This window comes from Mustela erminea, chromosome 5 (assembly GCF_009829155.1).
Source record: "Mustela erminea isolate mMusErm1 chromosome 5, mMusErm1.Pri, whole genome shotgun sequence".
Lineage (NCBI taxonomy): Eukaryota > Metazoa > Chordata > Mammalia > Carnivora > Mustelidae > Mustela > Mustela erminea.
In genome coordinates this window covers 44,903,261-44,931,193 of record NC_045618.1, presented here as the reverse complement: position 1 = coordinate 44,931,193, position 27,933 = coordinate 44,903,261, and the positions used below count along the sequence as shown (strand labels likewise).

The 27,933-nt window shown below is 36.6% G+C and overlaps 1 protein-coding gene across 9 annotated transcripts in view; it reads right to left on the bottom strand.

Moving 5' to 3' along the window:
* Nucleotides 1-27,933, bottom strand: part of USP3 (ubiquitin specific peptidase 3) — a 107,148-nt gene that overhangs the window by 13,381 nt on the left and 65,834 nt on the right. For 8 of the 9 annotated variants that reach the window (XM_032342802.1, XM_032342805.1, XM_032342807.1 and 5 more), the window contains 4 exons: nucleotides 23,684-23,830; nucleotides 22,925-22,969; nucleotides 20,655-20,761; nucleotides 20,430-20,510 (listed from right to left, as the gene is read on the bottom strand). In XM_032342802.1, coding sequence (XP_032198693.1) covers nucleotides 20,430-20,510; nucleotides 20,655-20,761; nucleotides 22,925-22,969; nucleotides 23,684-23,830 — 380 coding nt within the window. The remainder of the gene's footprint in view (nucleotides 1-20,429; nucleotides 20,511-20,654; nucleotides 20,762-22,924; nucleotides 22,970-23,683; nucleotides 23,831-27,933) is intronic. The other variant, XM_032342803.1, reaches the window with a different exon arrangement.

Genomic DNA, 27,933 nt, shown 5'->3' with positions numbered 1-27,933 from the left:
TTCTATGGTTATCAGTTGTAATGTCTCCACTTTCCTTTCTGATTTTGAGTCCTGTCTTTGTTTCAATGAGAATGGTTCAAGGTTTATTGATTTTTATCTTTTAAAAGGACAAGCTATTTTGTTGATCTTTACTATCGTCTTTTTAGTCTCATTTATTTCCACTCCAATCTTTATTTTCTTCCTTCTCCTAACTTTTGGCTTTGTTCTTTTTCTCATTCTTAAAGTTGTAAAGTTAGGTTTATTCAAGATTTTCCTTGTTTCTCAAAACAGGTATTTATTGCTATGAACTTTCCTCCTAGAAGTGTTTTGCTGTATCCCTTAAGTTGTGGTACATTGTGTTTCCAGTTTCATTTTCACAAGGCATTTTTTAAAATCTCTTTTGATTTCTCCTTTACCCACTGGTTGTTCAGTAGCATGTCACTTAATCTCCACCTGTTTGTGGATTTTCCAGTTTTCTTCTCATAGTTGATGTCTAGTTTCATACCACTGTGGTCAGAAAAACTGCCTGATATATTTTCAGTCCTCTTAAAAGGACTAAGACGTCTTTTGTGGCCTAACAAATGATCTACCCTGAAGAATGATCCATGTGCACTTGAGAAGAATGTACATTCTTTCACTTTCAGATGAAATGTTCTGTACATATCTGTTAAGTCCATCTGATCTAATGTATCATTTAAGGCCACATTTCCTTATTGATTTTCTGCCTGGATGATCTAACCAGTGATGCAAGTGGGGCACTAAAATCCCCCTGTAACTGTAATACAATAGTATTACAATGTTACTGACTATATTCCCTATGCCATATTTTTCATCTCCATGACTTACCTTGTAACAGGAAATTTATGCCTCTTAATCCCTTTTATCTATTTCACCCATCTCCCTATGCACCTCCCCTAAGGTAACCACCAGTTTAATCAGAATCCTGTTTTGTTTGTTTGTTTTTTTAGATTCTACTTCTATGTAAAATTATATGGTATTTGTCTTTCTCTGACTTATTTCACTTAGTGTAACGCTAAATCCATCCATGCTTGCCCATCTCATAAGATCTCATACTTCTTTGTAACTAGGTAATACACATTGTATATATCTATCCCATCTTCTTAATTCTTTCTTATATCGACGGATACTTGGGTTGCTTCCGTATCTTGGCTATTATAAATAATGCTGCAATAAACACAGGGGTGCATATATCTTTCAAATCAATGTTTTCTTTTTTTTTGAGTAAATACCCAGTCAGGGAATTAGTGGATCATATGGTATTTCTACTTCTATTTGAGTCCTCTGACTATTTTTAAATCAGATTATTTGGTATCAAGTTCTATACATTTTTTATATAGTTTGGATATTAACCCCTTATGGGATATATCATTTGCAAATACCTCCTCTCGTTCAGTTAGTTGCCTTCTTGATGGTTTCCTTTGCTGTACAGCAGATTTTTTCTTATTGGTGTAGTCCTAATAGTGTATTTTTGCTTTTGCTTCCTGCTTGAGGAGACCTATTCATAAATATGTTGCAAAGGGTGATGTCCAAGAGATTATTGTCCGCATTTTCTTTCAGGAGTTTTATGGTTTCAGGTCTTACATTTTAGGTCTTTAATCCATTTTGAGTTTGTTTTTGTGTATAGTATAAGAAAGTGGTCCAGGGATGCCTGGGTGGCTCAGTCAGTTAAATGTCTGCATTCAAGGCTCAGGTCATGATCCCAGAGTCCTGGGATCGAGTCCCACATCAGGCTCCGTGCTCAGCAGGGAGCCTGCTTTTCCCTCTGCCTGCTTTGTCTGCTGCTCCCTTGCTTGTGCTCTCTGACAAATAAATAAATAGTATCTTTTTAAAAAAGTGGTCCAATTTCATTCTTTTGCAAGTAGATGTCCAATTTTTCCAATACTATTTACTGAAAAGACTGTCTTTTCTTCAGTGTATATTCTTGCCTCCTTTGTTGTTGATTAATTGACCAGATAGGGTGGATTTATTTCTGGGTTCTCTATCCTGTTCCACGACCTGTATGTCTGTTTTTGTTTTGATTAGTATAGCTTTGTACTGTATCTCAAAATCTGGGATTGTGATACCTCTGCTTTGTTCTTTTCTCATGATTGCTTTGGCAATCTTTTATGCTTTCATACAAATTTTAGGATTGTTCTACTTCTGTGAAAAACATCATTGGTATTCTGAGAGAGACTGAATCTGTAGAGTGCTTTGGCTAGTATGACATTTTAACAATTATCTTCCAACCCATCAGCACGCTGTATCTTTCTACTTCTTTGTGTCCTGTTCTACTTATTTTGAGAGTATCTTAAAATGTTCAGAGTACAGATCTTTCACCATCCTGGATTAAATTTATTCCTACCTATTTTATTCTTTTTGCTGCAACAGTAAATAGGATTGTTTTCTTTCTGCCACTTTGTTACTAGTTTTTTTGGTGGCATCTTTAGGGCATTCTATATATGCTATCATATCATCTACAAATAGTGACAATTTTACTTATTCCTTACCAATCTGGATGCCTTTTTTTTTTTGGTCTGATTGCTGCCGTTAGGACTTCCAGTACTATGTTGAATTAAAAGGGTGATCATCCTTGTCTTCTTCCGGATAGTAGAGGAAAGGTGCTCAATTTTTCACTATTACGTACGATGTTAGCTGTGGGTTTTTATCTTGAGTGGATGTTGTATTTTGTTAAAGCTTTTTCTGTACCTATTGAGATGATCATATGTTTTTTAATCCTTTCTCTTGTTAATGTGATATATCACATTGATTTTGTGAACAGCAAAACACTTGCATCCCTGGAATGAATCCCACTTAATTGTGGTGGTGGTGGTGGTGTGTGTGTGTGTGTGTGTGTGTGTGTGTGAACAACTTTTTTAAAATGAATTTTTTTATTTAAAGATTTTGTCAGCGAGCAAGCACAGGCAGGGGAAGCAGCAGGCTTCCCGCTAAGCAAGGGGCCTGATGCAGCACTCAATCTCAGTACCCTGGGATCATGATCTGAGCCAAAGGCAGACACTTAACTGACTGAGCTACCCAGGCGTGCTAAAATGTATTCTTGAATTCAGTTTGCTACTACTTCGTTGAATATTTTTGTAGATCTGTTCATCAGAGATACTGGCCTGTCATTTGGTTTTTGTTTTTTTGTTTTTTGTAGTGTCTTTGTCTGGTTTTGTTATCAGGGTAATGCTGGCCTTGTAGAATGAATTTCCTTCCTATTTTATTTTTTGGGATAGTTTGAGAAAAACAGGTATTAACTCTTCTTTAAATGTTTGATAGAATTCACCTGTGATGTCATCTGGTCATGGACCTTTGTTTTTTTTTTTTTTTTATTACTAATTCAATTTCATTACTAGTAATTGGTCTGTTCAAATCTTCTATTTCTTCCTGGTTCAGTTTTGGAAGATTATGTTTCCAGGAATTTACCCCCTTCTTCTACATTCTTCAATTTGTTACATATAATTTTTCACAGTATTTTCTTAAACTCCTTTGTATTTCTGTAGTATCAGTTGTTATTTTAGTCCTTCATTCCTGATTTTTACCCGAGTCCTTTCTTTTTCTTGATGAGTCTGGCTAAAGGTTTATCAATTTTATCTTTTCAAAGAACAAGCTCTTAGTTTCATTGATCTTTTACAATTTTAAAAATTTCCTTCCTTCCACGAGTTTTGGGCTTTATTTGTTCTTTTTCAAGTTCTTTTAGATTAAAAAGTTAGGTTGATACTTCTTGTTTCTTGGGGTATGCCTGTATCCCTCTTAACTTCCCTCTTAGAGCTGCTTTTGCTGAGTCCCAAAGATTTTGGCTTTGTGTTTTAATTTTCACATGGCTCCATGTTATTTTTTTATTTCTTCATTGATCAAAGCATTATTTAGTGGCATGTCATTTTGTCTTCATCTGTTTTCTCCAGAGTTTTTCTTGTAATGAATTTGTAGTTTCATATCATTGTGTGCAGAAAAGATACTAATTTTTTAAAATGGTTTTATTTATTTGAGACAGAGCACAAACAGGGGAGAGCAGTGGGAGAAGCAGGGACCCTGACCGGTGGGGGGGGGGGGAGGCTCGATCCCAGGACCCCAAATTGTGACCTGAGCTGAAGGCAGATGCTTAACCAACTGAGCCACCCAGGCACCCCACTTGATACAATTTTAATGGACTTGTTTTGTGGCCTTACCTGATCTATCCTGGAGAATGTTCTATGTGCACTTGAAAAGGATGAGCATTCTGCTGTTTTTTAGGGGGAGAGGTTCTGTAGGTATGTTAGGTCCGTCTGGTCCAATGTGTCATTTAAAGCCACTGTTTCTTTATTGATTTTCTGTCTGACTTAGCTATTTACGTAAGGTGGGGTGTCAAATCCCCACTATTACTGTGTTACTGTCAATTTCTCATTTTATGTCTTTTAATATTTGCTTTACGTATTTAGATGCTATTTGGGGCACACAAATATTTACAACTGTTTTATCCTCTTGTGGCACTGGTTCCCTTTATGTAGTGCCCTTCTTTGTCTCTTGCTACAGTCTGTCTTTAAAAGTCTATTTTGTCTGATAGAAGTACTGCTACCTCGGTTGTTTTTGTTCTTTGAGGGTTCTTTTGCTTCTGATTTTATGGTATATGTTTTTGCATCCCATCACTTTCAGTCTGTGTCTTTAAGTTAAAGTGACTCTCTTGCAGGTTGCACATAGTTGGATCTTTTTTTTTTCCTATCCATTCCATCACCTTATATTTTTTGATCAGAGCATTTAGTCCATTTACATTTAAAATAAGCATGTACTTACTGCCATTTTGTGAATGATTTTCTGGTTGTTTTTATAGTACTCTGTTCCTTTCTTGTTCTCTTACTCTTTTCCCTTGTAGCTTGGTGGCTTTCTTTAGTGTGAGGCTTGGATTCCTTCCTCTTTAGTTTCTAATTTGTGGCTACCATTGGACTCATGTACAACATCTTATGTGTTTAGCAGTATGTATTAAGTTGATGGTCCCTTAAATTCAAACAACATTCTAAAACTACATTTTTACCCCCCTCTATATTTTATGTATATATATTTTGCATCTTTTTTTATCCCTGGGGGGATAAAAAATTTTTTATTGATTTATTTTTTATATTATTTATTATTTTTAATAAAATTTTTATTTATTTACTTATATTATTATTTAAATATTATTTATATTATTTTTATATTATTTATTTTTTAAATTTTTGTGGATAAGAGCTATTTTGCTACTTTTGCATTTTAACCTCCATTAGTGATTAATCTACTACCTTTATTCTATATTTGTACTATAAAATTTTTTTCATTCATAATTTTCTTCTAGTTATGGCCTTCTCTTTCTACTTAATTCCCTTTAACATATCCTATAAGGCTGGTTTTATGGTGATGAACTCCTTTAACTTTGGTTTGGGAAACTTTCTATTCAGAATGATTACCTTGCTGGAGAGTATTCTTAGTTTGTAGGGGTTTTTTTTCCCCTTTGTTTTTTTTTGTTTTTTGGTTTTTTTTATTTATTTGACAGACAGAGTTCACAAGTAGGCAGAGAGGCAGGCAGAGAGAGAGAGAGAGAGGGAAGCAGGCTCCCTGCTGAGCAGAGAGCCTGATGCGGGACTCGATCCCAGGACTCTGAGATCATGACCTGAGCCGAAGGCAGCGGCTTAACCCACTGAGCCACCCAGGCGCCCCTGCCATTTCTACTTTTAAAATTCTCTATTGTTACGGCTTGCTATTTTAATTATTATGTGTCTTGGTGTGGACCAACTTGGGTTTATCTCGTCAGGAGCTTTCTACTTCCTGGACCTGGATATCTGTTTCTCTTCCCAGATCAGGAAGTTTTTAGCTATTTCTTCAAGTAAGTTTTCTGCTCATTCTCTATCTTCTCCCCCTGAGATCTCTATAATGTGATGTTAGTATGCTTGATGTCACTGAGGTCCCTTTTTCTTTCCTATTTAGACTGGTTGCTTTCCACTACCCTCTCTTCCAGATCACTGATCGGTTCTTCTGGCTCCTCTAATCTGCTGTTGATTCCCTCTAGTGCATTTATTTTTATTTTTATTTTTTATTTTTGAGAGAGAGAGAGGAGAGCAAGCATGGGGGTGGGGGAGAGGGTTAGAGGGGAGGGAGAAGCCGACTCCTTGCTGAGCAGGGAGCCCCATGCGGTCTCCATCCCAGGACCTTGCGATCATGATCTGAGCCAAAGGCAGCTAACTGTCTGAGCCACACAGGCGCCATCTAGTGTATTTTTATGTCAGTTATTGAATTCTTCAGCTCTCTCTGGTTTTTCTCTTTCTATCTTTAACCTGTCCCTGAGTCCATCCACTCTTTCCTTAAGTCCAGTGAGTATCTTTATGACCATTACTTTCCATTCATTATTAGGTATACTGCTTATTACCATTTTATTTAGCTCCTCTACCATAATTTTGTCTTGTTCATTCATTTAGGACATACCCCTCTCTATTTATGTTTTGTAACTCTTTCTATCTACTAGGTAGGTCAGCTACATCTCCTGGTCTTGAAATTGGTGGCCTTGGGTAGAAGAGGTCTGTGGTGCTCTGCAGCACAGCATCTCTCCCAGGTCACCAGAACCGGGCACTCCAGGGAAGCCCTCTATGTGGGCTACATGTGACCTACTATCGTGGGTAAGCTGCAACTATGTTCAGCCAACGTAGCTGCAATGACCCACTTTTGCTGACTCTTGATGCACTGCTCAGAGTTTGGTCTCCATACCATTGAGATGCTTGTCTTAGGCAACACTGGACTCACTGTAGAGCAGGACCCACATTCAGCCTAGCTGCTTGCAATCAGCCTCTTCCACAGCTTTGGGGGCACAGAACGGCAGCTTTTGCTCCATGATTCTTTGAGAGGCTTATAGGGTGACCACCAAGTGATCCCAAACTGATTTATGCATAAGATAATGCAATTCTCTCCTTTTCCTGTAAGGTCATGTGATAATCCAACATACAACAGAAGATATGAAAGGCTCATTAGACAATTCATAACCAAGCCATACAAGCTGAACCTAGTTTTTCAAACATTCAATTTTCAAAATGGTGGCCCCAACTGCCTCTAAGAGCAATCTTGTATTCTTCCATCTCTCTCTCTGTTGTTGCAATGGGCTCTCAGGGGCCCACATCTGCTGCTGCACCCTCAGTGAGGCAGCCTCATTGTCACAGCTGTATCAGAAGCTCAAAAGACTGTCCATGGGCAGCCCCTAAGAGTTTTAATAAAGAAGCAACATTATCAACCCTAGTTGGATTAGTAGAGAACTACCCACATAGTTAACTCCATATGGATTTTAAAAGCTGCTTTTTAGCTCTCCATAAAACTAATGCCTATTTGTAATGAAACTTCGATGGGTTAAAACAGTCCCACAACCCAGAATAATTCTAAATTTCCAACGGCTGCCTTTAAAAAAAAAAAAAAAGCTTTTAAATCGGTTTTCAAAGAAAAATATCCTTGGGACACCTGGATAGCTCAGTCAGTTAAGCAGCCGACTCTTGATCTCAGCTCAGGTCTTTATCTCAGGGTCCTGGTTCAAACCCTGAGTTGGGGCTCCATGCTGGGGGAGGAGCCTACTTAAAAAAAAAAAAAAAAAAAAGCCCTTAACTATGGTATTGCAGGATGGTAGACTTAGAAGGCATGTTTATTTTCCTCTTGGTACTATTTGAATTTTCCCTAAATGTTACAATGAATACACAGACTTTATGTCCTTCAGTTTTTATTATTGAAACATACATGTACACAGTTATTTCCTAAAGAGGAAGACTGCCTAGGTACAGCCTTTCCTTGACAGATTTGACTCTTGCCATGAATGACCCTGAAACGTATTACAGTTTAATCTTTTGCAGCAGCATTAAACAAACTGCGTTTCCAAAGCTCCTATGCGGAAGTGAATCACACAGCTAGTGAAACAGTCTACTAGCTACCCAGCATTCCCATCTCGCAAAGCTTTGTTGTTCTCCACTTACCTTTACACCTCCCATCTGAGGAAGCTGCTTAAACTTTTTCATTTGTAGTTTACTGCCTTTCATAAGGAAAAAAAAATTGCCATGATGGTTTTTGAAACTCCTAAGATTCTCAAGGGTTTCGGGGCATATATTTCACAAGTGTCAGTCTTCCACATTATATAAACTGTTAAATACATCCTTAAGGAGAGCAGGGAATAAAACTGGTTTGTTGATGTTATTAGATCCCTTTTATGCACTATATAAATTTAATTTGGCAAAGCAGTAATTGGGAAGTATATATAAGTTAACCCACATTTTGTTTTACTCCCCCAAAGCAAATATGTAATTATAAAGGTGACACAATAGGTTAAAAAATTCAAACAACATAAAAGAGCAGGAAAAAGGAAGTCACAGTTGACTTTCTTCTTGAATCCCTACCCCTAAGAAATCACTGAGAACAGAGAGAGTATGCTGCTCAAGGCTTTAATGCACATATGAATGTTTATTTTACACAGATGGAATCATTCTATAGACATAGTTCCATGGATAGTGTTTTGCTCCACAGTATTTTGTAAGCTATCTTTCTGTGGCCTGGCTATTGATCAACTTTATCTTTCTTAATTACTACACAGTATTATTTATTAAACCAGTGCCCTACTAGCAGGCATATAAATTATTTTTGATCTCTGCAATAACAAAGAATGCTTTAATGAACATCTTTTAAAGGTGTTATTGTCCACATTCACAAGTAAAATTACTATGTCTAAGGAAATGCTCATTAAAAGTGATCACTGTCCTCCCAAACTACCAATTTATACTAACACCAATATGTGAGAGTGCCCACTCTCAAAAACCTACACGAACCATGGATATTACCTATCTTTGTCATTTTGACCAATTCTGCTTTACCTATACTTTCCTGAATATAAGTGAGGTAATATTTTTTCAGATGTTTAATTGTTTCCATTTCTTCCTATTTATATACTTTACCAAGTATTCTTTTTCATATGTCCTCTCCTTACCTACCGTAACCTTAATTATGCAGTTAAATTTATGAATTTTTTCCTTTCCGAGTTCTGGTCTTGGTGAAAGATCGCCCATATAAGATCAAAAAAACGTTGGCCTATAGGGTCCTATGGTTTTATTTTTCATATTAAATCTTGAAACCAAATTTCAGAAAAGATGGGAGTTAGGGATGAAATTAATGTTTTCCCAAATTTTCATTTTCAGTATTAATTGACTAATAGTTTTATCCACTGATTTGAAATTTTTTCTTTGGAATGTAGTAAATTCCCATAGACACCTTTCTGCACCAGTACATGCTAGATTAGTACATATGGGACATTTCTTACCTTATCTCTATCCTGCTTCCTCATTTTTATTTAAAAAACTTTTTAAGCTTCTCTTAAGAATTTCTTTCTGCGGGGGCTCCTGGGTGGCTCAGTGGGTTCTGCCTTCAGCTCAGGTCATGATCCTAGAGTCTGGGATCAAGGCCCCCCAACCAATGGACACTCTGCTCTCAGTGGGAAGTCTGCTTCTCCCTCTCTATCCACCCATCTCCCATTCATATGCACATGCACGGGCACTCTCCCCACCCCCCTCAAATAATCTTTTATTTGATATTATTTAATTAATTCAATTATTTAATTTTAATTATTATTTATATTTAATTATAACAAATAATTTATAATTATAATTAATAAACATTTAATTTAATTTTAATAATTAATCTGATTGATTTAATAATCTCTGAAATAGTCTTTTAAAAATTCTTTTTTTAAATTTTTATTTATTTATTTATTTTTTTAAAAGATTTTATTTATTTATTTGAGAGAGAGAGACAGTGAGAGAGAGCATGAGCGAGGAGAAGGTCAGAGGGAGAAGCAGACTCCCCATGGAGCTGGGAGCCCGAAGCGGGACTCGATCCCGGGACTCCGCGATCATGACCTGAGCCGAAGGCAGTCGTCCAACCAACTGAGCCACCCAGGCGTCCCTTAAAAAAATTCTTACAGAGGAACTTTTGAACAAATTAGAATAAATTTAGGGGGTAATCTGGGGGAAAACTGACATCTCTACTGCATTGGTCTCCCTATCCAAATATATGACATGGCTCTATTCAAACTTTTATCTGTTCTAGCATAAAGTTTTATAATTTTCTTCATCTAGGTCTTATATATTTCTCAATTATTTTATTCGTAAGTATTTGTAAGATTTTACTGCTACTGTGAATAGGATCTTTTACTATGTGCAGCAAAGCTTTTTTTTTTTTTTTTGCCTATTTGGCTGCCTTACTAAACTTTTTAGCTCCAAGTTTAGAACTTATCAAAATAATACCTGTATTTGTTTTAAATCAAGAGCTTTTAGAAAAGCAGATCTCCTGCCCAGTGCTGCTCTCTTTGTCTAATGAATGCCTTGTATCTCAGCAACAGGACTCCTGACTGCTTCCACACTGTAATGGTCATTAGTGCTTCACCGTTAAATATGATGATCACTGATAGCTTCTGATAATCTTCATCAAGTTAACTTTCTATTCCTAGCTTAGTAAGTTAATAAAAGGGTTTCTTTCCTCCTCCTTTTAATCAGAAATGGATTTGAAATTTTATCAAAACGACTTTTATCTTCCTCCATTAAATTATATTTTCTAGTACTACATCTGCAGGGCCCCAAGATGGGCCACTTTGACATGAATATTATTTTGAGTTAAAGCAAACAAAACCCAGCAGGTTCAGAAGAAGCTCTTATGTCCTCCCCCTCCTCGACTGCCTGCTTATACCAGGAAAAGATTCCTCTTTACCTAAGAAACTTCTCTGCCTAAATAACAGGACAATGTTTGTTTTCCAAACACCTCCTCTCACCTTTCTGCTTTCTCCCCTTTGTGTCCTCAGACCCCTATTCCTCTCCTTGGCTCACAGAAGCCTCATGTTGCCTGTCTTTGGAATTTCATGTCCATGTGGAGTCCCTGTACATACAAAATTAAATCTGATTTTCTATCTTGAATCAATGTGGTTCTTTGTCCAGCAAGAAGGACCATGAAGGGCAGAGGAAATTCTTCCTCTTCAACAGTCGACATAGTCAGCAGGATACTTTAACATGCTAGACATAACTGCAACTGAGGTCCTTGGGACATCTGACATACAGCCAACAGAAGGTAAGATTTCTTACCCTGTCAATCTCCCAGAATCTCTATCTGTAGAGTCTGACAGAGTAGGAGTGGTGATAGTCCTTTTTCCTTCTTGCTACATTTAAAATTAGCAGGGCAAAATATTTGTGGAACCTAGTTCCTTGGGGTTAGTTATTAAATTATTTAAATTGTCTCTGGTTAAATTTGGTAGAGCACTCTTTTGGAAGATTCATTTCTTCCCAGAGATAGTTTTTGAGTTTGGTTGGTTTTTTTTAGCTTGTGTTTTAAGACTGTTGCTAAGGGACATCTTAGAAGCTAAAACCCATAACTTGGTAGAAAAGCTATTAGAATCCTCACCAGCCCAGGAAGACTCTCATGAAAGCTAAGTTGGTCACAGAACAGGTTAGATTGACACTAGTTCACCTACTAAACTCAAGCAAACTTCCTTGCAACAAGGTACACTGCTAAACAACACAGAGTCCCCAGTCCTGTAGCACATCCCTTGTGTTTTCAGGGGAGACTAGAGACCCCATTTTCACCATCCTTACTGCTTACACAATGAAGCCCTTTGCTTTCTGAAACTAACTTTTAGATCATGTGGGCCATCATCTACACCCTCTTTAGATGCCTTCTGCATCTTTGGTTTAGCCATTAAAAGGCTTATTGATTGGAGTTGTTATTAACAGATTATTCATCAATGGTCTTTAAATTGCTTATATTGAAAAGAAAAATATCCTGTATAGAGATCTCTCAACTGTCTTATTAGTATAACAGCATGCCTTAGGGACTCCGTTGACAAGATGGACAGAAGACTAAAACATAAATGTCCATCTCCAAAGTAAAATCCCCTTAAAATCTGGCCTCTCATCTGTTCTGCCTTCAGCTCAGGTCATGATCCCAGGGTCCAGGGATTGAGCCCCATGTCTGACTTCCTGCTTAGCAGAGAGTCTGCTTCTCCTTCTGCCCTTCCCCCAGGTCATGCATGCTCACACTTTCCCTCTTTCCCTTTTTTTTAAAAAAAGATTTTTACTTATTTATTTGAGAGAGATCACAAGTAGGCCGAGAGGGGGGAAGCAGGCTCCTTGCTGAGCGGAGAGGAGAGCCCGATGCACGGCTCAATCCCAGGACCCTGAGATCATGACCTGAGCCAAAGGCAGAGGCTTAACCCATTGAGCCACCCAGGTGCCCAAATAAGTAAAATCTTTAAAAAGAAAAAAAACTTAAAAAAGAAATCATCCATTTAACTCCCCCTTCCCTACGAGATTTATAGGGACTTTATGTTCAAAGTATATAGGTTGCTCACATAAAAGCTGAAAGCCAGGAAATGAATTTAACAAAAGCACCTGAGACTGGCAATAAGGCTCACTTTGCTCCTACCTTCTAGGGCTCTGTAAGCAGGCTCTGCCAGCTTCAGGCATTCCTATGCAATGTACATTGCAGACATACCTTAGCCACCCCCTTCTCCACTGAAAAAGAAGATCTTTTAAATTATAAAGCCCTTTTACCCCTATTTTGAAAAGATGGTACCAAAATTAGAGGGAAATGAGAAAGACTGATGATTATTCAACTACCTTCCCTTCATAGAGAAATTGGGACCAAAATGTCTCCTAGGCCCTCCCACAAATGATATGTGAAAGGTCAACCTGCAGGGGCTAACAGAAGCCAAGGCTGAATTCCGTATGCTACTAGAAGGCTTTGTTGGGGCACCTGGGTGGCTCAGTGGGTTAAGCCTCTGCCTTTGGCTCGGGTCATGATCTCAGGGTCCTGGAATCGAGCCCCTGCATCGGGCTCTCTGCCTGCCTCTCTGCCTCTCTCTCTGTCAAATAATTAAACAAACAAACAAACAAACAAACAAAAACTTAAAAAAAAAAAGGCGGCTTTGTTAAAATGCTTTATTTTGCTTACTATTTTAGTTAAAAAAAATCTCCCTAATACAAAAAAACAGAGTTTAGTTTTTATCCAGTTCTTGGGGAATTAGAAACAACTGCTTTACCAATCTGTACAAAACTAGAAATGCAACTCTAGAAACAAGCCCACCCCTCTTTACCAATCCCTAACTCTCGCCTATTCCCCTTAAAATGTTTGTAGCTATTATAAAAGATGAGGATATTAAGACAAAATTGTCCTGCACTCAAAAAAAAAAAAGAAAGAAACTTTAAAGAGCAGTTGCCCTGAAACTGAAAAAGAACTTTTTGGCATTCTTCCTCAGTTTCTTTAAAGATTTTATTTATTTATTTGACAGAGAGAAATTACAAGTACACTGAGAGGCAGGCAGAGAGAGAGAGAGAAGGAAGCAGGCTCCCCGCTGAGCAGAGAGCCCGATGTGGGACTCGATCCCAGGACCCTGAGATCATGACCTGAGCCGAAGGCAGCGGCTTAACCCACTGAGCCACCCAGGCGCCCCCTCTTCCTCAGTTTCTTGAAATGATAAATTTTACCATGTTTTTAAAATATAAACACAGGCCACAACTGCCTGAGATTGAAGAAAAAATGGGGGAAAGAGGCCTTTCTAAAATGCCTCTTGTGCCCAGACTCTACACCTCCGGTAACAGGCAAATTTGCTCCAGATTTCCACACTGGAGAAAACCGGGGGTTCTTTCTCTGTTCCTTTGTGATGTGAGTTTTCTATTTCCATCTCCCCAAGAGCCAGTATTTGAAATACAAACTTTAGAGAAGTTTTTCATCAAAAAATGAGGTATTTAGAAATTGAGCCTTTAATGTCCTCCCCAAAAAAGCTACAATATTTTGTTTGCATCTTGTCTGTGTATGCCCACATGTTATAAATGCGACATATTTTCTTTACCTCCAGATGGTATCACCAAAATTAATTTGTAAAAGAGTTCTTTTTAGTTGGTTTCAAGTCAAGCACTTGTAAGTAATGGGAATTCCAAAACTCAGAAAGATAGAAACTAACCCAAATGTTTTCCAAAATCATGTAATCTGGGAAAATATTCAGTATTAAAGCTAATTTTAGGTTGTTGGTTTAATTAGGAAAAAAATCTCTTGAGAGTTACCAGCATTAAATATATGACTGTCATTCTACCTGTGTTTATGGAAAGCCAAGTAAGTTCACCTCTGCAAATTTATCAGAAAAAAAAAACTTAATGATTGATTTTTGTCTAATGCTTAATGAAATTTCTGTGAGTAATCTAAACCTAAGAACAAGCTAATTAAATAGATGTAAATAAGACAAAGGGGTTTGTAGGCAGGGGTGCCTGGGGGCTCAGTTGGTTAGGCATCCAACTCTAGATTTCTACTCAGGTCATGATCTCAGGTTGCACTCCGTGCTGGGCTGTGTTACAGCCTGTTCAAGATTCTCCTCCCACCCCTGCAAAAAAGGTTTGTAGGTCAACTTTTAAATAGCTTCCAAAGTCCTTGGTAACCTGACAGTTTAAAATTTTTTACTAAGTTAAGTGAGTTAAATTTATTGAGATATCTAAGTCATTTCCAGATAAAGTAAAATAATAAGACATTAGGTACTGAATATAGGTTCAGAAAATAGATGTCAATAGGTTAATTTACTTGTGTCTTATTAAAGAGAAACTAAATAAATATAGACCTTTATAGTAAACCTGGTTTGTGCTTTATTGAAAAACTGTACTATGAAAAAGCACATTCTTAAAATTATGAAATGTTTTCACAAATTTGCTATTCTAAATACTGGTATAGCAGTTCAAAATTGCTTACTACTTAGAAACCTTAATTTCTAGTGAAAACTAAGAGTTAAGAATTCTAATAAATATAATTAAGAATACCAGAAATAATAAGGAAAACAATTCCATATGCAAGGAAATGTGTTTTTGGTAGAAAAAGATATGAGAAACAGAAATACACTTTTTGTTAAGGGAAAGACAGTAATTCTGTCCTAAAGTGAAACTTTTTAAAGAATGTAAAAAAGTTCGTTCCATAAAGTTTATGTAAAAGGAGTATTTGGGGGGCGCCTGGGTGGCTCAGTGGGTTAAGCCGCTGCCTTCGGCTCAGGTCATGATCTCAGGGTCCTGGGATCGAGCCCCGCATCGGGCTCTCTGCTCAGCAGGGAGCCTGCTTCCCTCTCTCTCTCTCTCTCTCTGCCTGCCTCTCCATCTACTTTTGATTTCTCTCTGTAAAATAAATAAATAAATAGAATCTTTAAAAAAAAAAAAAAAAAAAAGCACTAAAAATCAAAAAAAAAAAAAAAAAAGGAGTATTTGGAAAGGGATTTTATGTGTGATCAGTACTGGCTAAGATTAGGATAAATTTAGTAAGTTTTAATATCAAAAATATACTGCAAAGTTGAAATTTCTTTTGTTAAAAGGACAAGTTACAAATCTGCTTTTAATAAAAAACTGTAAACAAATATTTTTTTTTCCTTTAAAGTTATCTGCTTAGAAATCAAGGATTCTGTGTTTTGCCAAAATAATTTATCAAGTTTTGCTCACAACTATGTAAGGTTCTATATTTTTGCCTTTTATTCTTTTGAAATCTTTTATTATCCTTTCGGTTAGATAATTAAATATCATTTCATAGCACCCTATGATCCTATTAAGCAAATGTTCAAACTGACATACTTCCTAAAATCAAATCCTAAAATGAAGTCTTTTGACCACAGTCTGAGGTGTTCTAGATAGGCCTTAGAATATTTCATTGTCAAATAAGTGATACGAAACCCTCTTAGATTATATTTATGTAGATAGGGTAAGTGTTCTAAAATTGTATAAAACTCCTAGAAACCTGATGTCCTAGTATGTTGTTATGTGTCGAGAGTCACAGAAATAACCAAATTTCTTTGTTAACTGAATCACAGTGAACTCTAATACAGTTACTATTTTGCTCTGATGGTATTGCAAATGTGCCTTATCTTCAGTGAGACTCCTAAAAACAACTTTGAATACAGGTTTCTGGTAACCTGAATTCTTACCATAAAACTGGTAAGAATTTCTGAACTAGTGGAAGAACTGGATTCAAGCAAAACAATAATATGGAACTGAAAAATTTATCCTTTTTAGCTCTTTATGACAATTTAATAGAATATACCTTTGTGAACAAATTGAAACATTTATCTTTTTCCCTACCTGAACTCTCCAGAACTCAGAAACTCTAAGTATTCTTATATTTATTTGCATAAGTTCAATAGAATTCTGTTCTCCCTGTAACAGGACACAATTGGAAACATTTGTTATATAACCAAGGCTTTGACTGGAATGTCCTATTTGAGAGAGAGATGGATAAACTGAGATATGACCAGACAGCTTTAAGGAACTAGGTTGACTTTAAGAAGCCAGTAAAGCCCCCAGAAGTACCAGTCTGGTACCCTGCTTACAAAGTTCCCAGCAGCCTTACCAGGTAAGTAAAGGTTGGCACTCCCTGGCAAGTACAGGAACCCAGTGATAGTTTGAGAACCTCGAGCAGAGAGGAATTCACCCAAATCTGTGGGAATTGAAGACGTTCTGATGGCAAGTATCTGGCTTGGCTTCTGGCCTCAAGAGGATGTTAAAACTTCAATCTTTAAAACCTGCTGGAAACTTTTTCAAGAATCTACCTAATCAACTGCTATTCTTTGTCACATTCATATAAATGATCAGGCCAAGTTCTTTTGAAACTAGAATTATTTTGCAAACAAATTAGTATTAATTTGGCTATCTATAAAAGGGTGATTATAGAGAAAACAGGTTTCAATAACATATCTGAGTAAATATTAGATTGCAATACTGTTCATTAAAACCTGGACTAGATATTCATTTCTTCTCATTTCCTCCAGTGCTTGACTATAATTCTCCTAAGTAACATTTTTAATTTTTCTTCCAACCTTCTACATTGGATTCATCTGAGAACTAAAACTGCCCTTTTCCCTGAAGCCCTACAAACTAAATTTATATAAACTTCAGAGAGATCATCCCAACAGCTCACATATAGGCAATCTTCATGCCTGCTGCTGTGGGCCACTCAAAAAGATCATCAGACATTCAAACTACAAACCACTGCACTGAAGATGGTTCAAGCTTAACATCTAAAAATCTTCTTGACTGACTACCCTCAAAATTCAGAAACTGGTTTATAATTCGATCCAATCAGTTAACCACTGTTTTTGTTTCCACAGAAATGCCTCTTATTTAATACCTGACTGCTTGAACCTTAGGCCTAACCTGCATCACTGCCTCCCAAAACAAGTTTGAACTGACCTATTGACAGGACTGGTTCATTAAAACTGAACAATCAATCGACCAGCTCAATTTTAATGTGTGAAATTTTAGGGAAGTTTCAGAGGAGAAAACTGCAGGGGCCCATGGCAGGACACCCCAAGATGGGCCACTTTGGCATGAACATTATTTTGAGTTAAAAGCAAACAAACCCAGCAAATTCAGGAAAAGCTTTACCTTCCCCTCAACTGCCTAAATTAACATTGCAAGGGAGAGTCTGTACCAAGAAGTGACTATTAACAAAAGATTCTTCTTTACCAAAGAAACTTACCTAAGAGGAGAAACTTTATTCTCCAAACATTTCCTCTCACCTTCCTGCTAATGGTCTTTCTCCCCTTTGTGTCCCCAGACTCCTAATCTCTCAGCTCACAGAAGCCTCATGTTGTTGGTCTTCAAAATATTATGTCTGTGTGGATTCCCCATACATATAAAATTAAATCTGATACTCTCCTCCTCATCTGTCTCATGTCAACTTGGTTCTTAGTCCAGCTAGAAGAACTTTGTCAGCCAGAGAAAATTGTTCTTTCTGGATATAGCAGTCCTGCATGGCTGGAAGAAATCCTACTTGATCTCTGTATGTTATTTTATTACAGTATTAGATCCTATTAGTTAATATTTCATCTATAATAATCTTTCCTTTTTTGTCAGATTTTAGAACGGATTATTTTAGCCTCTCATAATTTGCACGTTTTTAGTTAAATAATTTCAAATTCCAAGTATCTTTCTCACCATCACCTTTCCTTTCTAAATGAAAACTAAGCCTGTCAATTAACATTCCAAAAAGGACACAAGTAATCCTCGCGTTAAAGCATATAAAAGCATGTAAAATGTAATCCTGACTCCAACTGTTTAGTAAAGAAATCCGTATCAACTGGACGCTCGATGTCCAAAAAAAAGTAGTACCCTTAATTGGTAACAGTGTTAAACAGAAAGAATGACTCTACCATCTAGTTCTTTAAGCCAACAGTCAGCTCTTTAACAAAATAAAAATCGAGTCTGAAAACTGAAAGGAAAACCAGCTGAGAATACAGGAAATCTGTTTTCAGCCAAACCCGAAACCCTTCAGGATGGTCTGGGCCCCCTGAAGCTAAATCCCAATCCCATCAAATTTCAGTGAGTCTATGCCAAGAAAAATACTACTTGGGAAGCAAGGCAAATGCCATTTGCCACTCGTTTGTAGTACTAATCAACCACTTAAGCTATGTCATACAATCTCCTCCTGGACAATCTCAAGAAAGTAAGGTCTCTCAGTATTAAAACACTCTGGCATAGGTAATAAGTAAAACACTACAGGGTACAATAAGAACCATACTACGTGACCAATGCAGGATGAAGGGGAACACAGTACAGAAGGAAGAAAGAACCCTGAAGCAACCAGTGTCTCTGGGTCTTCCAAAGATCATCTGGACTTAGTTTTATTTAGGAAATATTGTTCAAATACATATCCACATAGTTATGTTAAGCAATGTTTGAAGAAATTATAAAATGAAGCTCTATCTAGTTTAGATTATAGAGTTTGAGGCTAATTCCTTTCCTCACTGCTTTCCTCTCTAAATGATCAAATGTTTGCTTTATGATTAAGTTAGTTTGTAATCTCAAGCCATCAATATAAAGAGAAAATAATCTGAGATTTGATACCAAGTATATTGTGATATTTTCAAAACCTGTATTTCAAAACCATCTATTTTAGAGGGAAGATGAGTGGATGGAGCTTCCTTAAATTTCTTCTGTGCTCCTGTTCAAAAGAGACCATCAACACTGTTGCAAAGGTAGGGAACAACTGAAAGCATCTACAAAATGTTTCATATACGGAGTTACTCTCCTGTCTTATAGTAGTCCAGTGTATTTGACAGCTACCCCCTGAGGGAGTTCAAGAAACTACCTGAGCAACAAGGCTACAAGCAAGACCTCTGCTGCTCCTCTTGTAACAAGCCCAATGCTGCCAAATGCACCTGTGACACAGAATTCTGCCCGTCCCTCCCCCAACAGTTGTATTTTTACTAGCACATTTTTTGAGAATGAGCAATTGGCAGTAGAATAATTTGATTCTACAGCAGTACTGCCCAATAGAACTTTCTGCAATAATGGAAATGTTCTCCATCTGTGGTGTCCAATACAACCCCACTGGCCACACACAGTTACTGATCACCTAAAATATGGTTAGTGCAACTAAGTAACTGCATTTTTTTTTAAGATTTTTATTTATTTATTTGATAGACAGAGAGAGATCACAAGTAGGCAGAGAGAGGGGGAAGCAGGCTCCCCGCTGAGCAGAGAGCCCGATGTGGGGCTCAATCCCAGGACCCTGAGACCATGACCCGAGCTGAAGGCAGAGGCCTAAACCACTGAGCTACCCAGGTGCCCCAACTAACTGCATTTTTTATTTTAATTTACATTTTACCAACCATCTGTGACTTCACCATAATGGACAGTGCAGTTTTCAACCAATGAGAATCTTTTGTAGGAAAAGACTGGGGGTGTGTGTGTGTGTGTGTGTGTGTGTGTGTGTGTGTGTGTGTGTTCTCTCTCATATATATAGATTTTTTTTTAAATCCTTATGACAATATTCTCTAGAGCAGTTGAGGAAAAAATTACTTTTAGTCAACAGACAATTCAGCGTAGGGATTATGTTATTTGCCTTCAGTGTAGAGTTACTCAATGACAGAACACAGACTAGGCCCTCTTTCTTTATTCTATCCTAGTTTCTTTTTATGGCCAAGAACAGTAAGTCACTTTAAGGATTAGTCAAAGATCAATCTTTTGGCCTTGATGAAAATAGTTAACACTAATCAGAGAAAAAAATTGTTCCAAATCTCACAGTCTTCAATTAAAAGCAGAGCCTCAGGCTTATCAGCAGATTTCTAAAACTATTAATCATAGAAAAGAGTAACATTAGCTAAGTGTTCTTTCCTTCTATGGATACTAGTGGGACATCCACAGAATACATTCTATTTCATTAAGTCAGAAGCAGCTTGTTACAGACTCTCAATTTTAAAATCAGTATTAAAGAAAAAGGAGAGAAATATCTTATGCTTGCCTTAATATCTCTGGCACCCATTTTTTTTTTCTTTCTTTCTGATAGGAGGAGACATTCAGGTTTGACTTCTGTTAAATTATAACACAAACTCATTCAAGCAATTAATAACATAACACAGATGGATGGAGTTTGAGTCTATTCACAGCTATTTCAGAGGAAAAAAGAATTCTACAACATTAAAGTATCTTTACCTCGTAATGAACAAACTGGTCCATTTTCTTGATTCTTTGAGCGCTTATTTCTGAACTGACTTGGAATATCTAATGAAAGGTCTTAAAAAGAAATAGGAAAACAGCTGTTAAAGGGATATACCACACTTAGAAAAGAATTTCAAAAATTGATGTATTTTTACATTTATCTTGTACTGTCTTAAGTTTTCAAAGGAAACATTAAAATTTTAATACAATATGTCTTACCTAGGAATGGATCAAACTTTCTAGATTCTGTCCCACATATGAGGCAGTTAACCTCATTTTGGAGAATACCTCCGAATATAGCTGTGACAACTGTAGATGCTCCATTTCTAAAGAAAAACACCACACAGGAAAACATCTCAGTAAAACTAAAATATGTATAACAGCTGCTATACTTCTTTGGGGGGGGGATATGTATATCACTTATTTATTTAAATTATGAAATAATACAAAAACTTTAAAGCTATATAGAGGTATACCAAATAAAAGGTTTAAGCCACTTAGCCTCCCACAGCCCCACTTTCCATCCCACTAATTCAAACCCCTCAGAGGCCTGTGTGAAGATGAAATGGGGGATATATGTATAGTACTTTCAGACAGGTGTTTACCAAAAAGAAAGCCCTTAAATTATTTCAAGGCTTTTTTATTAGGATAATAATTAGAACCACACCTGCTTTTTTTTTTTTCCCGAAGTACATCTCTTGAACACATACCTCACCCTTTTTGACAGCAGATTGGTATGCCACAATACAAACACAGACCGGATGCAAGAACCACCAAGAAAGTGTACCATGAAAGCATGATTAGCAAATGCTTATTACAGCACTTACTCTATGCCGAACTCCATTCAAAGTACTTTCCATGTATTAAATCAGTTAATCCTCAAAACAAAGCTAAGAAGCAGATATCATTATCCCCATTTTACAGACCAGGAAGCTGAGGTCCAATTTGGGCGAGGGTCACTCAGCTCTTAACACTATGTTCCTTTTCTTAATTTAACCAATATAATATTAATGGTTCTCCAGGTTGTTTCAGTTGTTTGCTATCATTAATAGTCCTACAGCAAACATGTATTGACCTTTGTGCACTTATGCATGCAGTTACTTGTCAGAAAATGCTCTTCTTTGCAAATAGCAATCTGAGGTGGTTTCCCTCACTTGCAAACAATAACACTCCTAATACACTGAACTTTACTTTCTGAGGTGCTCCAAATTAAACCTACTGCCACAATGAGACAGACAAAAGCTACTCGAGCAATTATATTATTTTAAAAGTTTGCTTCCTTTTCCATGAAAGGTCTTCTACTCTTTACTGGCCAAAGAAATATACTGCAGCTTCATCTTTTTTTAAATCTGTTCATAAAATATACAGCTATAATAAATTAAAAAGGGAAGATACACTGGAACTATCTAATATAACAGCCATTTTATGTTTAAGATCTAGGTCATAAACAAACGGCACACCAAAAAAACTACTGGAATCAAGGGACCATGATCCTTTCATACTGATGTTCACTTATAATACCTTAATTACAATGGAAAAAGCAGTACATTTAGACTCAATGTAGTTATTCCTTTATAATTTCTTCCTCTGAGAAAAGGATACTCATCGAGTCTTGGCTATCTGATGTGTATGGCATTAAGTTAGGTATACAATGATTGAAAACAAAACTCATAATTGATTTCAAAACTGCTTTCTCATTATAACTGTATGCCGAGAATGTTTAAACATTAGTTACTCAGACAGATTTTTATGCTTGCTAGGGTCTTTTGTATTAACTGCAATGATTTTCTATGTATTATGAAGAACAGATCTGTCATTTATTACTACCATCCCCACCTTTGGGAGCATTGGCTGTGTTTACACAGGTAAACACGGGTATTGCATAGGAGACCTTTTTTGTAGTTTTAGCAAATATGATCCTTGGATCCTGTAGTGAAAATTGTTTTCTTTCTATTCCTATCTCATTAGTGGAACCTAAAATTACTACTCTTTAAAATATAACCAGACATGGGTTAATACTGAAAACTCATTAGCTACTAGAAGATCATCCTAGGACTATTACACAATGTGACTCCATGAGGGTGCCTTGGGCATCAAATAAAATAATACAGACATATACCCTCTTACCTGACACAGACTATCCCTGATAGAGCCCGGTTCAATATTCTCAGTATACAAAAGGTCATCATAAAGTACAAAGCAGAATTTTTCACTTAATACTACTTTTAACTTGGTGCTAGCAACAAGAACAATTCTACCAGGTCACAGATCCCTCCCCTTCTATACTGGATTCGGATTGGAACCATAGTTATCAGGACCTAGAAAGCCAAACATTTTGAAAGGCATAGCAATTCAAACAGTTGCCCTTCTCTGATACAACCAGATGAGCTATGAGGCTGCTCTGTCATTAAAAGGACCCTAACTGAACACTAAATCAGATTTATGAACTGCAAGGCAATACAATACGGTGATCCCTATATATTACTTACTCTTTTCTTTCTGTCTTTGGGGAGTTTGTCTTGTAAATCCCTTTCCTGCACAGGTCAAAACAAAGCTTTTCAAAAAATTTGAACAAAGGAGACTACAATTAAACAAAATTAGACTGAAATAACAGTAAATCATCCTAACCTCAAGCAAAATAAGCTTTCTCATCTCAATGTATATTTTGGGGGTATTAGTACCTAGGAAAGCAATCTAAAATGTTTGTTTTGGTGCTCGCTTCGGCAGCACATATACTAAAATGTTTGTTTTGTTTCCTAGTGAGAGGCAAGAAAAATTCTGAGAACTTACAAATGCCTCAATTTCATTAAAGTACAGATATATTTTAGGAAAATACACATTTAAAATATTTTTAAGCCTTTGTTTCTAGTGAAGAAATATAATTATTTTAGTACTGAAAATTAAGTCTTCCAAGTATCATTTGATATATTTGGCAGGGAATTTTCAAGTGCTAAACTGACAAAATGTTTTCTGTTGGCTTTTTTTTTTTTTCAACCTTTAAAAAGATCTGTACCAAAAACTATCAGGACTATACCAAGAGGCAAGTACAAGAGGTCTCTGGTTGGAAGCAGGAGTTATGTGCTAGTCCACTTGGTTATAAAATTCAAGGGCACAAAAGTTTCAGCCAAAGTCCAGGGAAACTCTCCACCTTCCATGATAAATCTAATAAACAATAACACAAACAGAAACGTCTGAGGTCCTCCTAAAAAAAAAAAAAAAAAAAAAAAAGGAAGGAAACTACATCTTACATGCAACATTTGTTACTTGCAGATAGAGCAGAATTCTCCTGTAGAATTGCTGAGCGGGAAACACCGTTGAAACCGCCCTGGAGTTCCAAGTGCAGGTGGTCCAAAAGGTAGCGCATGAATTCATGGGCATCCTGTTGCTGATAGCCCCTTAAAGCAAAAAGAAGCAGGCTGTCACTGGGGAAGCTCCACATGCCCAGCCAAACATGCAGAAAGGCAAAGTGCTACAAAGGGCTACAGCCCTACACTCAGAGCACAGTGGACTCCCTCGCCGTTCATCCCCACTTGTGTCAGGGTTTACTTCTCCTCAAGGAAAATTTCTCAAATTTCTCTACAAGGAAAAAGTCTACTAAAAGAAGTCTGAAAACACAGAATATGAGAGCTAATCTCAACTGAACTAACTTTACAGATGAAGAGAACTGAGGAGCAAGAGAAAGGGTGTGTGACGTGCCTAAGTCCTACAACAAGAGAGTAATAGAGATGGGATGGACTCTGGTTTTCCCGCTATCTCACATGGCCTCTCCAGAAGATGCTCAAATGTTAAAATGTCACATCTTTCCTTCACCAGAAACCTTGGTCTTATAAACCACCAATATAAGAGATAAGGAATTTAAAACTATTTTTTAGACTGAAAAATATTGATTTTTTAACACTGGCTGAAAGGAAGAAAAACTTTCTAAACAGTCTCTACTTGGATCCTTCTGATTTAAGACATTTTTCATATAAATACTTTAAAAAATGCATTGACTCATATACACTTCTGCTCTAGCCTAAAACTTGAATAAAGTAGCAATATATTCTTAGGTTATTTCTTATACTGAATTCAGAAAGGAAATGATACGGATTTTTTTTTTTTTTTTTTTTTTGAGAGAGAGCACCAAGGGAGGAGGGGAGAAGGAAAAGAGGGAGAGAGAGACTCTTAAGCGGGCTCCATGCCCAGTGCAGAGCCCAACTTGGGGCTCATTCTCAAGATTCTGAGACCATGACCTGAACTGCAATCAAGACACTTAACTGACTAAACCACCCAGGTGCCCCAAATATGGAATCCTTATACTAATATAGACCATGACAAGTGAACAGTAATGAAGGCTGACAGAAGATGAAGTTCGTACACTTAAAAGTTACAGAGGTTTATGTAGATAAAATAAATCAAGCAATGATATACATAAAGTACTTTATAAAACTACAAATAGAAAAGATTTCTGCCTATATTCTGCCAACATGTAAAGTTCCCTTTATCTCTCAAATCACAAGTTTTTCTGCCTTGGTCTTGAGTCAAAACTTCCACCACTCTTCCAGGCAATGGTTCCATAGGTGTCTTTCAACCAGAGTTCCCTCCATATACATTTCTCTCCTTTCCCTAAAATTTCTTGTGGAAATCATAAATTATGAAAAGCATCTACCTAACCAATGGAACTTAAGTCAGAAGTCACTTTAGCATTTCACTATAACTTTTTCTGAACTATTTAACAACTGAGTCTCAATATATGTTTAAGTAGTTCTTCTAAGACTCCTTTTTTAAAAAATGTTAAAATTCAGTCAAAAGTTTTCAAAGTTGTTAGCTCCTTTACATATCCACAAGAGGTACTTAAAAATAAAACAACTACAGAGGTGCTTTAAACTTTTTCCTTATAACATCCATTTTTTTATGACTCAAAGGTAAAAGGCATCTTAGGTATCTTAGGTCATATTTGAAATTCTATCACATATAAAAATGGTTTCATTCTCTCACCAAAATAAATTAGTATCTAATCATTTTTCTAAAATGGATCATGAAACCAGTACTTTGTAGTTATGCTGATTTGAACTTTCAGTAAACACATGACCATCCCTTTTTAAAAAACAATCTGCCTACAAATCAATTAAATAGAAACCAAAAGAACAGAAGAACAGATCAACAAAACTAGGAGCTGGTTCTTTGAAAGAATTAGTAAGACTGATAAACCCCTGGCCAGACTTATTAAAAAGAAAAGAGAAAGGACCCAACTAAATAAAATCATGAATGATAGAGGAAAGATCACAACTAACACCAAAGAAATATAAACAATTTTAAGAACATACTATGAACAACTCTATGTCAACAATCTAGACAATCTCGAAGAAATGGATGCATTCCTAGATACATATAAACTATCAAAACTGAAAAAGGAAGAAAAAGAAAACCTTAACAGACCCATGACCCGCAAGAGAATTAAAACAGTAATCGAAAATCTCCCAGCAAACTACAGCCCAGGGCCAGATGGCTTCCCAGGGGAATTCTACCAAACATTTAAAGAAGAATTAATACTAATTCTTCTGCAACTGTTCCAAAAAAGAGAAATGGAAGAAAAACTTCCAAACTCATTTTATAAGGCCAATATTATCTTGATCCCAAAACCAAAGACCCGATCAAAAAGGAGAATTACAGACCAATATCACTGATGAACATGGATGCAAAAATTCTCACCAAAATACTAGCTAATAGGATCCAACAGTACATTGAAAGGATTATTCACCATAACCAAGAGGGACTTATTCCTGGGCTGCAAGGCTGGTTCAACATCCGCAAAAAATCAAACTGCCTAATTACATTCATGAATGTTTCCAACCACACCATAATTCTTTTGATTCTCTTTTCTTGTATCAAAACACATTACTTTCTAATGTTTCCTTTACCATTAGAAATACGTATTTTTTTAACATACATGAAATCATGGAACACTCAGCTGTTTTATAAGGGTATAAGAAGTTTCTGTTTCAATTTGTGATCTTTACCAAAAAAAAACCCACACAAAGTCAGCTTCTTCTAAGACTATAAATTTTTCCAACTCTATCTAAACAGACATTTACATCTCTATTTTTAAACAAACAATAGCTTCACTGACTTCTCTGAAAATCTTTTAAAAAATACTATTAAGTAAGTTAAATTCAACAAGTTTCAATGATCTTTTCAATTACTTCCCAATTATACAATCCGGAGCTTCAAAATTTCGTTGGTAGTTAACTTAGGTCTCTCTTAGTAATCATATAGAAGGAAACACTCCTCATATTTAGGTTCCATGTTTATGTTTTATATACAAATTATCTCAGTGATATCACCCAAACAAGTGCTGGTGAAACAGTGAGGAAATGGATTTATAAAGAACCAACTGGTATTTCTGCAACAGACCGGAAATAAGATAGAAAAGAAGACAGAGAAATAACAGTGGCTCCAATGTTAATACTGTTCCTTATCTTAACTTGTTTACAACCTTAGGTAAAGATTACCTCCTTCTTAATGCTTAGAGAAACTCTGGGTCCTAAAGATGCTGTGATGAATAATGGTTGGAAAGCACAATGCAAATATAAAGGCCCAAAAGATCACGATGCACCCCTTCTGAATGAAGGGGCCAAGAAAGAGGGACACTGCTGAAACACAATGTGCAGAAGAAATACAGGGTGTTTATTCACAGTTTTTGGCATAAGGCAACAAGCTATATTTACCCAAATCTTATTAACAAAGAACTGCCCCAATGAAGAATGATGAAAGAAAACATTACTTCGTTCCTCTACTTAAGTGTGAAAAGCAGACATTCCAAATAATGAAACAGATACCACAGAATTCAGGCACACACAAGTACTTGTATGATGCCAACACACCTAACTGTGACATATACACCTGTGCATTACTGACTATTCTCTGCATTCTGGCAGTACCGGTACATAATGTGTAAGTTGGAAGGACCAATCAGAAACAGGATATGCCTATACAGAATAAAATTTTATCATTCTAGAATAAACTTCTAAAATACCTAGGGTACACTGTAATTTTAGGCTCTGTTCTTATTTTTAAATATCTTTAAGAAGAAAAAAAAATATGGGACTCCTGAGTGGCTCAGTCATTGGGCGCCTGCCTTCGGCTTGGGTCATGATCCCAGGGTCCTGGGATCGAGCCCCACATTGGGCTCCCTGCTTGGCAGGAAGCCTGCTTCTCCCCTTTACCACTCCCCCTGCATGTGTTCCCTCTCTCACTGTGTCTCTCTCTGTCAAATAAATAAAATCTTAAAAAAAAAAAAGAAAAATCTTTAATATTCATAGAAGAATTCTGAGTTGTTGTTTTGTCCAAATTGTATATAACCCAAATCAATCAAATTTAGTTGCTATTCTACATTTTGTGACATCAATCATGGCTGAGTTTCTCCAAGACAAGAATACCAGAAAATGAAAATGATTAAAATAGCTCTTTTTGCTTACAAACACACAAAAAATGTACAACAGCTAAATTCCTAGACAGA